This window comes from Corvus kubaryi, unplaced genomic scaffold (genome assembly GCF_017639235.1).
Source record: "Corvus kubaryi isolate FWS band 111438036 unplaced genomic scaffold, C.kubaryi_AGA036_p1.0 37260, whole genome shotgun sequence".
NCBI classification, from domain to species: Eukaryota; Metazoa; Chordata; class Aves; order Passeriformes; family Corvidae; genus Corvus; species Corvus kubaryi.
The window spans coordinates 290,518-306,004 of NW_024581077.1; the positions used below are offsets into that span (position 1 = coordinate 290,518).

Here is a 15,487-nt window from a genome sequence, read left to right on the forward strand (position 1 = left end):
TGAACCTCAGTCTTTGCTGAACCAGTGCTTTCTATGACAGGATTGGCATGGATGTGCTTTGAAAGTGTGAATTTAAAACCAGACGCCTATAATCATAGCTATAAAAAAGATTAAACACCAACAAAATTTCTGAAAAGCTTTCAAAAAATTAACTGATGTGCATTTGGTATACTCACGTCACAGTATGTTGGGTTGTTTGTGTGTGTGAAAAAGCAAGATCAAGAACATTAGTAAGACCAGGCCAGTTCCATGGTATTATTACACTAATTTTTCCCTTATTTATTTCTTATGAACTACCTGATCATCAAAACCAGCCGTGCTGCCAACAGCATTTAAAACATGTATTAAACCCACCACCCAAGTGCCATGTTGTATTTTCTCCTCCCTTTGGATTATAACTCTGTTCATGAAAAAAGAAAAAAAAGAATAGAAGAAAAAGTGAAGAGTGGGGAAAGCAATGACTTTGAGTCCTCATGCTCTGCCCACTGAGTCCTTGACTCAGTAGATACTTCCGCTCAAATGCTTCACATTCAAATAAAATTGCCTACTTATATAAGCCATTTACTTCAATCAAAGCCAGATGTATACAGGACTGATCAAATTAAAAGGAAGTAACTATACTTATAATTGCAGGCTTTACAAGCATGAGGTTTCTTTCTGTGGTTGAAAACCTTGGTGCAGTCTTTGCATGTGATTACAGTAAAGCTTTCTATTGCTGAGATTGCTCATGCTGTTACTCATGCAGATAAACATACATTTACTATTGGCAGCCCTGGAAAGTGCTACACTATTATTAAGGTTGTGTGACATTTCCCATTTTAAGACCTCATATTCAGCAGCTTTCAGCTTAACCACACTTTAAACACTTGGTTGAATTTTCTTGGGAAATTTCAGTTTGAAGAGCCAAGCTGTTTCTGAAAGTCACGCTGTTTGTCAGGTTTCAAAATGCTAACTTTCTTTAAAAATAGCTTTACTGACCCATACTTATGGATAGGGACTGAAAAGTCTGGAAGAATGTGGCCTACACTTCAGGGCTGTGGTTTCCACTGTCTTCCAGTAAAATTATTCTAAAACTGAATATGTATCTTTCTGCTACGAGTCTCCTGAGCTGTCAGACCGAGTGAGTTCTCATCTGCCAGCCCATTTAAACATGCACTGGATCTCCCCATGGGGCCTCTGGATGCGCAGCCCCTCCTCTTGAACCGCTGGCATCACTGGGCAACCACTGCTGCCATGAGAGCAGAGATTCCTGTCATGGTCACTTTCTGCTGCTCAGAAAACAGAGTTTGAAAGCAGAGAGTCTTTTCAGTACTCTTGGAGTTCTCACCTGTGCTGTCTGTGTTCTCTTGCACAGGCTGACATCCCCATTCTGCCCTGCTCCATATGCAGAGAGGTCAGGCAGAAAGAGCCAGCGCGGGTCAGCTTAGCCCTGTGCCAGCCCTGCTTTGGAGCAAGACCTCTGTGGTCAGTCCTGAGCTCTGGGCAGCCCAGGCACAGCCCTGCCCTGCAGCAGGCGCTTCGAAGCCGCTGGGAATGCATCCATCCAAACCATAACAGCAGCAGCACGGACACATACATGATGCATATGCTAATGCATACAGAGCACTGCCTTAGCAATTCCCCACACAAGGCCTATGTGACCCTATTCCCATAACCACAAGATGAAGAAAAAGGTAATCGAGGTATTTATTAATGGCAAGCAGGGCAGCAGGCACTTCTACTGAAAGGAAGATTTCACAACAGGAACACTGTTATAGAGATTTGTGTCGTAGATGTTCAATTTATGCAAATTATATGTAAATTAGACACGGCCTCTTTGACTTCTGGTATGTAGCCAGCAACTCTTTCATGTTATAATGTTGCGTAACCTTTGCTTGACTGTTTTCTTCTTAAATTAGCTATAAATCTCAGCTTTCTTTTTCTCTCTCCTAATTTTCTTGTAAAGCACAGCAGGTTGTCCATAACAAAAAGGATGTTAATAGTATATGAAATCTGCTTTGTAAAATTCAAATTAGAGGATGTATTTATTAAAACAAATCTTACGTCAAGTACTCTGTTTAGGAAAAGGAATGTTATTCTCCAAAAACTTAAAAAGGATGATAATATCATAGAAAATATTAGTCAAGAGATCCTGATGCTACTGAATGCCCTGCAATTTGGAAAAGGACCTTTGCATTGTGTATTTTTGCATTCTTCCCCTCACCAAAAAAGAAAAAAACTGCTGTTTTCATTCTAAGAAAATTCTTTAAAAAATGAACAGGTTTTTTTTTCCATTTCAAATGGAAGTCAGCTGCTAACATCTATGTCAGCAAGTGCAATGCTTGATGGTTCTTAAATGCACATTACCATTTGTAGCTCTGCATCTAGGATTTGCAATGCTGTTGGACTCCTGTGCTTTTAAATTTAATTACATGGCCTTTCTGCATATGGAGGACACTAACAACAGAATTGCTTTGCCTAGTGGAAGCACAAATGCCCATGCCTTCTCCTTATGGGCTGGGCTGTAGAACCACCAACATACAGTCAGGGCCCACTGCACTGGAATTATGGCTTTATAACAATCCTTTATTTACACACACTGCTGAGACAGTAAAAACACCAAACAGATTTTTTGACGGCAGGCAGCCAAAACATCCCTGCAGGGCACATGCCCCTTGCCGAGGCAGGAACCAGGCAAGTTAAATCAGTTCTGGGACTGCTTTCCAGCAGAGAATTTTGTTGACATGAAAATGGTATTTGCCATTCCAGTACTAAGATGGGTCCAAACTTCAGTGCCACTTCTCCCCTACCCTGTGTCTCCCCTCAGTTTGAATTGGCATGCACATGGAGCTGGGAAAAAAAGAATTACTGTAAAGAGTTTTGTTAGAAAGGTTTCAATTTACTCATCATGAGATTGCTGAGCAATACTGTAAGTAGACTCACAATAGAAGGAGCTGTTCTCATGTTTCCTAGGATGTGAGGCGAATGGCTAACCCCATTTAGTAAGTATGGACTCTGAATCAAAGCCATCACACATATGTTCCTGTACATCCTACCACCATATTTCCCGGAATTTCAGTAATCATCCTTAGCAATTCTTCCAGTGGTTGCAGCATCGTTCTGTTTCAGGAAGATTTTCTTTTGCCCTTGTTGTGCAGCCCTCCTTTTCTCTCCTTCTCTTGGTAAATAACGACACTTAAGGACAAACACACACGCAGCAACATTTCTCCTCATGCCCCACAGCACATCCTGGATTTCCAGGGCTGTGCTTCATTCCTCCCAACTGTCCTCCCATCTCTTTCCATCAACAGCAAAGCCGACAGCATCCCTGATGCATCATTTGTGATAGCACGGGAGAAGAGGTGGCTGAATCAAAGCCAAAGATCCAGAGGGGATGCTAGCTGAGACAGCCCAGCAAGGACAAATCCACATTGTCAGGACCTACTTTATAAGGGTGGGGCTATCCAACTGAGAAACTTATCACAGTTTTGCTCTAATCTCTCCACATGTCGGTCTTGAACCGATCAGAAGTTTAGGTTTAAAAAATCTGCACGGTGGAGGGGACTCACAAAGGAAATATGAGAGCCAATTTTGAACTAATGAAAAACAGAAATAATAAGTATGGGTGCAAGGGAACTGCATGGACACATTAAAGCAGAAAGCTCTGGGACAGTGGTTAAATGCTCCATAAAACAAGAGTTTAGCGGGAACTTTCCTAGGGAACCATGACCAAAACCCACTGACAGTAAGTGGATGGAAAGCTCTGAACTTGCAGAAAACCTCTCTGTTGAGCACCCTCCTTTTCAGAGGAAGTTTTATTCTGCCAGAAAAGGTGTGCAATGCTGCACGCTAATATAGTATGGGCAACTGGAAGGGAAACTCCTACACTGCAGAGAGAGAACTGCCTGAGCGGGAATGTTTTACATGTGTGCCATTTGCTTTTCTCCTGCTAACGTGCTGACTGTTCTGGTAACTTGTGCACTGCAGTAAGTCACTGGTATCAAATCACACAAACCACCACATAACCACTGGATAGGAAACTCCAACACAAGCACAGTTTAAATCAATGCTCTATAAAATTTGGATAATATTACTTAGACCTTAGAGCACTCAGGCCTCCAAGAAAGCTGTAAAATACAGTTCAGGAGGGGTTTATAATGGGCCCAACCTGCTATTTTCAATGCAGACATGTAATCAAATTACTCACTTATAAAAGGACGAAGGTGTTTGTGGACAGCTCAGTAATTATTTGTGACAGCTTTGGAAACAGAGTAAGGCAACACCGCTGTTGCCTCTGTGATGGACGTTTGAAATCACCATCTTTGTGTACAGCCCTCAGTGCTGTAAGGATGCTGTAAATGGATCCTGAAAAATCCAGCTGAACATTACAGTAATTGTAATTCTATTGGTTTCTATAGAAATAGGATTATCCTAACAGCCAATAAATCAATTTCCTCCTGGAACACTAATGCAATAAGAAGGGGCACCATTTCACTGTTATTTATAGAGCAAACAGCTTTTACCCAATTTGCAATACCTATCAGAGTTTTATAGAGTTCATGAGATTTTTCAAGCATGTTGCTGCATAAAACCATCTCTGGCAATAAATTACAGAGGGAAACGGGGAGGGGGAAGCCCATAAAGTAATGAAAACATTTACCACCAGATGGCACGGCAGTACAGGTGCCGCCGTTCTGGCAGGGATGTCTCTCACAGGCATCGGGATAAAGGACGCAGCCAAGTTTCAATTCCGTCAGGCCAACCACTTCTGCGAAGCTGCTGCGTTTGTTCTGGAGTGGCAGCTCATTGTTATTTAGGACTACTGAGTCCAGGCAGCCCTGGAAGCCGCTCAGGACCTGCGTTGTCCTCTTGTCAGTCAGGCTGCGGACGTTATCCACTTGGACCTGGGCACCGAAGTAGACAGAGCTGTCTGTGCTGAGCGTCTGGAAGTAGAGGGGGGCCTTGCGGCGTTCCACGTAGCTGTCGTCCAGGGACAAGCTTGTGAAATTGCGGTTCAGCTCCAGGAAGACCGAATGCCAGCTTCCATCATTAATGGCCCTGCCAGAAATTCCCAGGATTCCTGGGCCACTTCCGCAATCCAACTGGAACCAGAGTTTGCCATCGACAATCTGCAGGAGGAAAACAGAAATCAAACCGCTTCAGGCACTTAGCTGTCTCAGAATATGCTCTCGCAGAGAATCTGGAAGCACAGAGAACTTCTAGACAGTCTCTGCACACTGTTAAAGCTGCTCTCCCACATGACACTAAAATAGCAAAAAACTGTGCCTTTATCATCAGCAAAAAAAATATAAAGTGGAAAATATCAGCTTACTTTGAATTTGCCCAAAGCCAACTACTGCAGGAAAACTGAAAATATAGAAAATTGTATGGGTGCAGAACACAGGCAAAACCTGGGATAATTATATGTTTTATTGAACAGGATATGGACTTGAGGACCCTTATTCTGCTCTTGAACAGCTGTGTCTTTCTCAGCAAGTCCAAGAGCTTTGATTCTGCTCCCAGTGGTTGACGTCACCAAAAGGACAGTCAGGGCACAGGATCACCTCTCAGTGTTTGAGAGGCTTGTGGCGAAGTCAATGGTCACGCTTTCAGCTGGTGATGTTAGGTACTCTGCTCACGCAAACATCCTGTGCTTCTGTAACCTTTAAGAGCATCTCAATGAGGTGTGGAGTTGTCCCTAAACATCCTAAGTTCAGCTTCTCTAATTACAACAGTAAGATACTGGTTGACCAAAAGTCAGTTATTTCCCAAAGATGCTACACAACCTGCTCTGTGTATACCTCATAGATGACATAAGATGGGTCTTACTTTCCTTTCTTTCCTTGTATTTATGCTGAGCTCATGGACTTAGAGAGTTTGTAGGGGATTTCTCACTCTCCCTCCTGTCCCTCACCCATCCCAAGTCCTCACAAAGGGAAAATCTGTGCGACTCTGCTGGTGCAGGCAAAGTGAGGGAATAGGTAGGAAGTGCTGCTTTCCTGATTAGCGTTTTACCCAAAGATTTTAGGTTTCTCTAACAGATGGCAAATAAGTTTAAAACGGCTGACAAGGTTGGAAATAACTTCTTATGACACATTAATTGGATTCAAGTTCTCTGAAAGCTCTTGCAAGTATTTTACCTTTATGTCATGCTCTAGGAAGCTCTAGGAAGTATTTATTTCTGCAAATCCCATTTCAAGACAGTTCTGTCACATTATTTATCCCCCTGAAAAGTTCAGATGCTGTGTCATTTTTCATCCATCCAGGCAGCTCACATTGTCCTCTCACTGGTGTATCTGTTACAGAGTCTGACTGCTCCCCCCAGTGAGAGCAGAGTTGCCACAGCTGTCAATGCAAGAGCCCCACAGAGCTTTGGTGGCCTGCTGAACCGGCATGGTGAATGCAGATGTGAGGACGCTGCAGTGCGTCCATCTGCCTTTGGCCATTTTTGGCCATTTCTAGCATGAATAGTCTTGTTAGCTGGAGACCTCCCTTGGCATGTGACTGCGTGCTCAAACTCTTTCTCAGCCAGGCTCCCTGATGTGGCTTGAAGGTAAATGGGAAACTCTTAATCTACAGGAGCAGACTGTGCTGTCGTGTCATTATCAGCATTTTATGTCCTTGGAGGCTGACAAAACTACCTGGAGAAAAGCTAAGGGTAACATCTTGAGATGGGTAGATCCCTGGATTTCCTCCTCCTTTGCAAATGCTTGGTTTCTTGACTGGCTGAATCTGAACTGGACCTCAAGCCAAGACACACTGGGCAATCAGGGTATAAACCACACCCCTCCTCTGCTCGGCAATTGCTTGGCAGTGAGGACACAGAGGTGCTAAGCATGGGGCAAGCTCCCTGTAGATTCCATCTGCCCACTTAGTCTGCATGGTATGAAGGGCTGTAGAGGAATGAATACACATGTAGAAGGAGCCAAGGGAAGGAGCTAGAATTAGCCCCTGCTATGAACAACTGGCTGTTCTGAAGTCCCTGATCTGTAGGTTGTAATGAAACTGAGAAGAAATCAGATCTATGACTGCAAATACATGCTTAAGGGATGGATGTTGCTTGGTACTCCTACAGCTCAATCAAATAAGGCTAATGGATGTATAGAATAATGAATCTGGATCATTTTTCACTAAAAACCATTTTCTTACAGGAATCAAAATTCAGCCGTAAACAGTTTCTGTAGATTGAAATTGGGTCTGTTAAAGCATACTCTCAGGAGGAATCCTGGTAAACAAGATGCCCTGATAAGCAGAGAATTTCTTCTCTCCAGAGATGGAGCAATAGTTTCTTTCCCCCATGTGCAACAAAATAGTCCAAAAACCCTGAAGGTGCTGCTCAGAAAGTGTGGTCTGTCTCACCAGGAATACAAATCAAACAGAAAAATGCATGCCAACATAGTACACTTTGAAAAACAGCCATCATTGGATAAGCAGATAACTCACTGCTTACTCAAAAGGCTTTTTCCTATGGAAACTCTTCTACTGATTGTGTATAATATACATATACCTCCCCTATGACTACTTATGCCCTGAAGGACCTACGGCCTGCATGTCTATTACTCTTACTCACAGAACATGTTTTTCCAATTATCTTTATAAATACAACACCACATTTGAGCACCTGGGATAAATATTACACCATTTGTATACAGGAAACTGTGATCTAAAAGATTTGCCATTAAAATATGTTTTATACATCTTTCTCATCCACTTTTATTTCTTTTTACCAGCAGATGATCTGACATACACAGTAAATATATATTGTCTGAAGGGTTAAGTTTCCTTCCTGTTATTGAAGAAACACGAGTAACCTCTACCTAGAGTGAAAGATGGAAAGGATGGTCTGATGCTTACAGTACTAGCCTAAGACATGACAGACCTGCATGGGAATCCACACCCTGCAACATTCTTCCTCTGAGATCTCAAGCAAGCCATTAGTTTCAGGTCTCCAGCAGTAAAAGAAGGGTAACGTCATTTCCCTACCTCACACCACTGCTTTATGGATACATACATTAAAGACTGTGTGACATGCCTAGATACCCCTAGCAAGGGGACCATGAAAGTACTTGCATTAATCAGATGGTCACAGCCTTGCTGTAGAGGGGCTGGGAGGAAATATTCATCCCCCTATGGACCTCGAGGAGGAGTAGGATGAATAGGAAGAACTGGCAAGGAGTAGATGCTGCAAAGGGCTCCACTCTTTACTACTTAGCAGCTAGACTGGCCAGGCAGGGAGGAGAAGGTTCTTCCACTTAACAGGTAAAATTGCTGTCCCCACTCGTAAGAGCAGAGAATTCAACCATCATTCAGCAATTAATCCCTGGTGTTCCTGTGATTCCTTGTAACCACTGAGATGTCAGGGTCACTGCTCAATCCTCAGAGAGGGTTTTTTGATTATAGCCTGGACCTCGGTACCAAGAAAAGCTTAACTTCAAGCTAACTTAGGGACATTCAAGCAAAAAGTATGGACCTCCAATGAATATCCAGGCTCTTGTCCAGGCTCAGCAGTTACCCAGACATTAACCTCAGTGGGATGATGGCTGGTCTAGCTGAGAGTCGGTAGCATCAGACTGTCAGTCCAGCACTGAATGTGTGGCATTGCTTTTTTTATCCATCTCTGTAGTGCAACACAGCAGAGAGCCTGAGTTATTCCATCTCACAGCAGAGACATGCAAACTGTGCAACCCCTCACCAGTGCAGCCCATGGCATCAGCAGAGACCCTCTGCACCATGAAAGCAGAGAGACACTGCTTCATCCTAGCTGGGCAGAAAATTCCCACAAAGCTTCCACTTCCCAGAGTTTTCTAGGCTCAGTTATAACAACGACAGGGAGGTTAATGTAAACTTAAGCATATATGCCACAGGATTTCTCACCTGTAGGGAAGTAAAAAGAACAGAGAAGACTCCAAAAGCTGATGCAATCTGCTACATTTCAACAATTTCATTCAGTGAGCAGAATGGAGCCAAACACACACTGTAAATTATATTAGAGTATTAGTCTGGCTAAGATGTTTGGCTAACATCCATATTTGTGTATCAACACAGGTAATAAAATGATCAAATGGTTCTTCTGAGACCACCTCCAGCTCGCACAGTCCATCTGCAGTCAAACACCATGGATACAGCATGCTGCCTCCTAATCTATCTGGGGAAATATTTCGTTAGCTGAATTGCATTTCACGTCCGTTTGTGTAAAATGGTGTATTTAATTAAAATATTACTTGTTTCAGCTACAGCCACAACTGGGATAATATCCAAGCTTCAGTCCTATCCAGCATAAGCCATGCAGCAGTAATGCATTAAAATGTATAATACATACTTCACTAAACCACACAAAGTTTCACATTAAGTGCGTGGACAGAAGAACATATGCCTGCCTTTTACCATTTAGCAGTTGTATTTATGGCATGCTGGGAAAGTCTTTCTTTGCCTATCTTTAATCCTTAAAATTTCACAAAACAAGATGAATCTCCATTATATACCTTGGAGGAAAAAAAAATTTGAATTCTCTTCTGCAATAGCCTTGTAATGCTTTAAGTGGTTAAATCTTACTTTTCCCAGTTGGCTGCTACATAGGTAAAAATGAAATGGTGATACTGTTTTTGGGACATGCAATCTTTCCAAAGGAAAAAAAACCAACATTGACCTGCATCTCATTTTGCTCCAATTGTCTTAAAAGCAAGAGTGTGCAGCAAAAAAAAAAAGGCCAACCTCTCAAAATCGATGGATGAGTTGCTTTATTTGAAACAGCTGAATAAAAAACACCCTTATTTTATTATATCAATACAGTGTAGCTGGTAGGCTTGCAGCAAAGTAGTAGACAAGCAGTTTGCTCTGTGGAATTGATTATTCCTCCAGGAAGGACACTGTGTTACGGTTATGAAATATTTCCATCTCTGGAGTTATCATGAATGTATGAGCTCCCAAAATTAAGCTGGTCATTTAAACACCGAAAAGCATATTGCAGCATTAATGTTTAAACAGACTGCAATGGTAGAGACTTGCTTCAAAACAATCAATGCCACTGTATGCCCCAACAGCACAGGTGTTTTTTCTGCCTGTCTTCCCATCGGTTCATAACCTGTGGGTCTAAATTTCTTCTACCTCCGCCTTTATTTGAAGCTCAGTGATGGTGCTGGGCCCTCTGGTGCTAATCCAGCACATACTTAAGTAGATGCTTAAAATTAAGGTATGTGAATAGTTCCAATTGCTTTCAAATACAGGAAGTTAAGCAAGTGATTAAGTGCTTTGCTGGACTGATGCCAGAGTGCTCAAAAGAACACAGGATTTCTTCCTTTATCCTCTATTTGGAAAGCTTCTCCTCATGTTTAATTTAATTGAAAGCAATGCTCAAATGATAACAACTTCACATTTATAGACCTCTAATTAATCTGCTTAATGGCCTCATTTCTGAGCGCCTCCCTACATGCCACCATATGTACCTGGTTAAAGGAAAAAAAGGAAACCTTACTTCTGGTTTACTAATGAAAAAAAAGTGTGTTTAGAAAGTCCAAGTGTAACTGATTTGAAAACATCTGAGTCAGGGATCCCCAAAGTGCAGTCCATGAGTCAGCTGCCATCCCTGAAGAGACCTGATAGGGTTGAATCCCTTGAGCATGATGCCATTTGTCTGCCACAGAGCACTTTTGTGAGAACTTAGCCTGATACTCCTGGCTAACAGACCTTCACAAACTAAACTCTGACAATTCCTGATCTTTAAAGTGCTACCATTTCTTAAAAAACTATGCTGCATGTAATGATTTTGCTTCCTTTAAACCCCATGCATGCAGAAGCCCAGGGCCAGACCCAGGAAAAGGACATACACACTGCAACAATGAATCCTGCCCTACTTAAAAGCTGAGCATGAGGCTTTGAGAAGGTAATTCCCTATGTCCTCCCCTGCTCAATGCATAGGAGAAAGCAGAAGCTTTGCATCCATACACGACCCCAGACCTCACTCACTGGATACATGAGGTAGCAGCCGCATCTGAAGCTCTACTTTCTCTTTCTTTGTTTCTTAGACCTAGGAAGCAAAACATCTTGACATGGAGGTTGCTCACTGAGATTGGAGCACAATAACCACAGCTCTTGTTGCTGCTCCTTGAAGTATTATTTTTAACTCAGCATCTTTCAAAGCAAAATAATTAGGTGATTATGTGAAGTGGTGACTGAAAACATGATTCCTACCTCACAAGTGAAAACTCAATTCAGGTGATTGCAATGAGGGGTTCTCTTACTGGATTGGTTTTGTTTTGTTTGTTTTAATTTGGTTTTGGGGTTTTTATTTATTGGGTTTTCTTTGTGTGTTTGCCTTTTTTTTTTTTTTTTTTTTTTTTGTAGCAACAGTAGTAGTATCAACGTTTCTATTTTGGTGGCAAAATTTCCCTGCTTCAACTGGAGATTTTCACTCAGTTGTCTATGATCTGGATATGCTGGGCTCCTTAATGATGAGAGCTTTATATACAAAACTCTACCAAAATGAATTCTCCTATCACCATTCTAACTCCAATTCAGGCCACCTCTGTATCATCTCCTATTGTTTTCAACTGGCACCTTCCACCAGGGCCATTTGTTTTTTTCCTAGGTATTTTTTGAAATTACAAAATTGCAAAAATTACCTACTTACATATGCTAAGAGCAAGCATGATGAAGACTTCAAAGAAGGTTTTCCAACCTGCAGGTTTGGTTGGTTTTTCTTTAAACAAAAAAATATGTTTGAAAGTTCAAACTGCATTTCTATGCATCTCAAAGCAGAGGTTAATTGTCTTGTACAAATCTGAATAATGCCTACAGTTTCTGGTGAATGACAGACAGTACTCTTGCTCCTGAAAGAAATACTTCAGTCTAACAGCTGTAAAATTATTTGTTGCCCATTAATAACTCATCTAGCCACTTGAACATAACCTATGCATTCAGCCAAAAGTACCCTAAAGATTGCAAATACAGACACAAAACGCTCTGTGCCATTTCTCCCACTGCTGAATTATAGAATGTGGCTGAGTTACAAATGTCAGTGTTTTCATTTTGTACCTTAGAGGCTATAGCAGAAATACTATATGTGCAGGCTCTTGGATGAGCCTAGTACTCCCTTTCCATCCAGCTTTTATTTGCCATTCCACAGAAACCAAAAAAAAAGAATAAAACTGCATGGAGAGCTTATCAATTAAGTATTGATTTGGTATCAATCTGCATTGACCCCATGACTCTCTCAACAAAGAATCTTAATCCACAGAGTGCCGAGATCTTCACATTCAGTAGGAGACATGTTCTAAGCAGTTGGTTCCTGGAATTAAATTGCTAACAGTGAGGGCATATCCTCTAACCACAGACAGGACAGAAGGGAAGAACAGCAATTTCAGCAGGCTTCGTTTTGACTACATAGTCATATAAATGGCCAAATCTTGCATCTCGTGCAGACTGGCTCCTGCACACAGACACACATAATGTGCTTATAATGAACAGCACCCAGTGGGGAATTTTCCAAGTAAAGTACCACTAACAAGCTGCTTTTCTGATTATTGTTGTTGCTGCTGTTGTTGAAATTGTTTTTCCCCGTTAGAATCAGACTTCATCTTCTCAATCTACAGCTGAAATGAGAACAGCATTCCCCAAATCAAGAGCCAAGAGAAAATATAGAATCAAGAAAAACAACTGCAGAAAAGATAAGTTATTTTAATTACCTTCAGAATTATACAGGGATTTGCTCTGGTGTACATTATAATCCCATTGCTTTGCAGGGTTCGCAGACGGAGAGCCAACTTGAATTCCTCTTTCTTGCTATTTTCAGAAACACGGTATTTAATGTAGCTATTCCCAGCAAAGCTAAGGGAAGTGTGGCCTGAAACAAGACCATTTTGAAAAGACACATGTGCTTTTAGTGATACATGAAGTAACTCCTCAACTGTTAAATAATTGAAGAATTTATAAAGGTAATGAGAACGACTAGGAAGAAATAAATAAACCCCATCTTTGATGAGAGAAAAAAAGCTGTCATCTACTGCAAAATATTTCTGCATTTCCTTTTTTTAACTATTTTTCAGGGCACAGAGGAAAGTTCTATTTCTCCATACTTAAACATAAAAAACAAAGAGGTTTCTCCAAGTATTCAGCATATTTCAGCTTATACACTCCTGGAGGCACCAGTCTTCCCTCACTGGTAACAGAGAGAGTCAAAAATGACCACACCTGTACATAAGGCAGTTGAGTTATGGGTGTAAAATTACATGTGGGCAGATGTCAGCCAAACCCTTACAGTGAGTTCCCTGCAACCAGTGCCCAGGACCACAGTCCAGTATCTGCTGTGCTTTCATCAGGCAAACAGCACAAATCCTCTGTCCTGCAGCCTGGGATTCCCTGAAGTCAACAGAAAGCACTACTTCACTGGCCATCCACCTGGCTCTTCATATCCCAGGGAAGAACACAGATACAGAGAACTAACAAATGTCCTCAAACTTTCTTTTTGGGATAGTGTAGTGTTTTCATTAATAAAGGCTGGAATTTTGGTAATCTAAATAATAAGCAGAGGAATTAATTACAGAGCTTTGCCCATGGCAGGAAAACATCTGGCATAACATTCTCTAGGAGAAATCCGGTTTTCTCAGCAGCCTGTTTTACTGAGTTGGTATTCAAGCAAGCCAGTGGGAATTTCCAAACAGAAACTGGATCAGAGTCTACATACAGCCCCATAGCTATAAAGACAAGTATTTACAGGGCTTATAAACAGACACACCAAGTGCCCGTGCTGAGATGGGTTAAGCAGTGCATTTTCTGTTGACTTCACTGGCACCTCTGCCTACAAAATGAGAATGGCAGCACTTTATTGTCCAAGTATATCCCCCTTTATGGCTGTGACATGCACCTGAACATTCGCCAAGCTTTCCTGGTGGGCACTGGCAGATGAACGGTCTCCGGTTGGCTTCATACCCCACACACTGCATGTCCCCTGGACATGGCTTCTCCAGGCAGGGATCGTTGGACCCTGGGCAGAGTCCTCCTGCAATAAGGTAAAATACTGTCAGGGATCCACAGTGTAAAGCATGATCTGCTGCAATAAAAGACTAATGAAAGACCATTATTGATCGCACACTTCAGTACTGGAAAAAAACCCAAACAAAAATAGTAATACAATAATAATAACAACAATATTAATTTTATACTGCTATTAACAATAACAGTAATATTTTTAATAAAAATAATAATTGTTAATAATAATAACAACAAAAAAGCCCCAACAAACCTTCACAGAAAGGAACAGCTTTTGGACAAGTACACAGCAGAACTGCAATCGTTCTTTTTCAAAGACTGCCCTTAGCCCCATGAGAACATACTATAAAAACGAACTATTATGAGCAGTAACTGGTTTATAATCGGTATTATAACTCTCAGGCCATTTATTTTCCCACAAAGCTTCCTGCACAGAGGCTTTAGAGATATGAGGAAAAAAAATCCCTTGAAGCTATGCACTCCTTTTGCCCCAGCACATCCACAAGAAGCTAAGTTAAGGAGGTAGAAATGGTCACAGCACCAAGCCTGCCAGAGTTCAAGAAGCATTCGGATAATGCTCTCAGGCACATGGTGGGATTCTTGGTGGTCCTGTGCAGGGCCAGAAGTTGGACTTCGACGATCCTTGTGGGTCCCTTCCAGCTCAGGATATTCTATGATTCTAAGCCATGCCTGGGCTACAGTGTGACACCCAGACTTTTCAACATCATGCTACACAGGACACGCTGCCAGCTTGGTCACACAGCACAGGCAAACTTGCCATTTCCTTATGTTCCTCCTGACATTTCTGAGATCTCACATCCTATCCAGCTTGCCCAGGCTACCAAAACCTGCCATCCTTTCTTCTAATCTGCAGGGACAGAACTATACTGATTTTTAAATTTGCTTAAAATACTTGAGTGACACAATTATATGTACGTTTTTCAAAACCACCTAAATTCTTTACATCTATCAAACTGAGCATGTCAAGGACTTACTTCAAAGCCTGCCATGTTAAAAGAATTTTTTGCATTTTGTGGGGTTTGGCTAAAAATTCTATATAACTTCTAAAAGTTATATAGAAAGTTAAAATCTGTTTCGATTGCCCTAAACTTAAAAAGATTTGCACACACTGTCTATAATAATACAAAACACGATAAAACTATTGCTGCTTAATATATGAATTTTCAGCAAACGTGACTTCCACAACAGCTAGCCTCTTCTTGGTTGCAATAAAGTACTTGGGAGATGCAGGGTCAGTTTCTACATTTGGGCATTTGTGTATGGCTGGAATGAAAGTAGACTTCAAGCGCAGGAAAAAAAGGCACTCCTGCCCTTGCTTTTGTTGATTTGCAGCTGCAGCATGAGTGGAGGGAAAGACAGTAGCTGGAAATGTACAGACACCTCTTCTTTTGTTTATCAAGTTAATTTATTTAAGACATGCAGGTAATCAATTTAATGATCAAAAGCACCTTCCTACCCATCACTTTCTGAATATTGGCAGCTCTTGTATATTTCGGGATCTATG

The 15,487-nt window shown here is 41.5% G+C and overlaps 1 protein-coding gene across 10 annotated transcripts in view; it reads right to left on the reverse strand.

The window, feature by feature from the left end:
- The window catches only part of FAT3 (FAT atypical cadherin 3), a 398,052-nt gene that overhangs the window by 22,592 nt on the left and 359,973 nt on the right, over positions 1–15,487 (reverse strand). For all 10 annotated transcript variants that reach the window (XM_042024007.1, XM_042024009.1, XM_042024004.1 and 7 more), the window contains 3 exons: positions 13,838–13,972; positions 12,660–12,817; positions 4,640–5,108 (listed from right to left, as the gene is read on the reverse strand). In XM_042024007.1, coding sequence (XP_041879941.1) covers positions 4,640–5,108; positions 12,660–12,817; positions 13,838–13,972 — 762 coding nt within the window. The remainder of the gene's footprint in view (positions 1–4,639; positions 5,109–12,659; positions 12,818–13,837; positions 13,973–15,487) is intronic.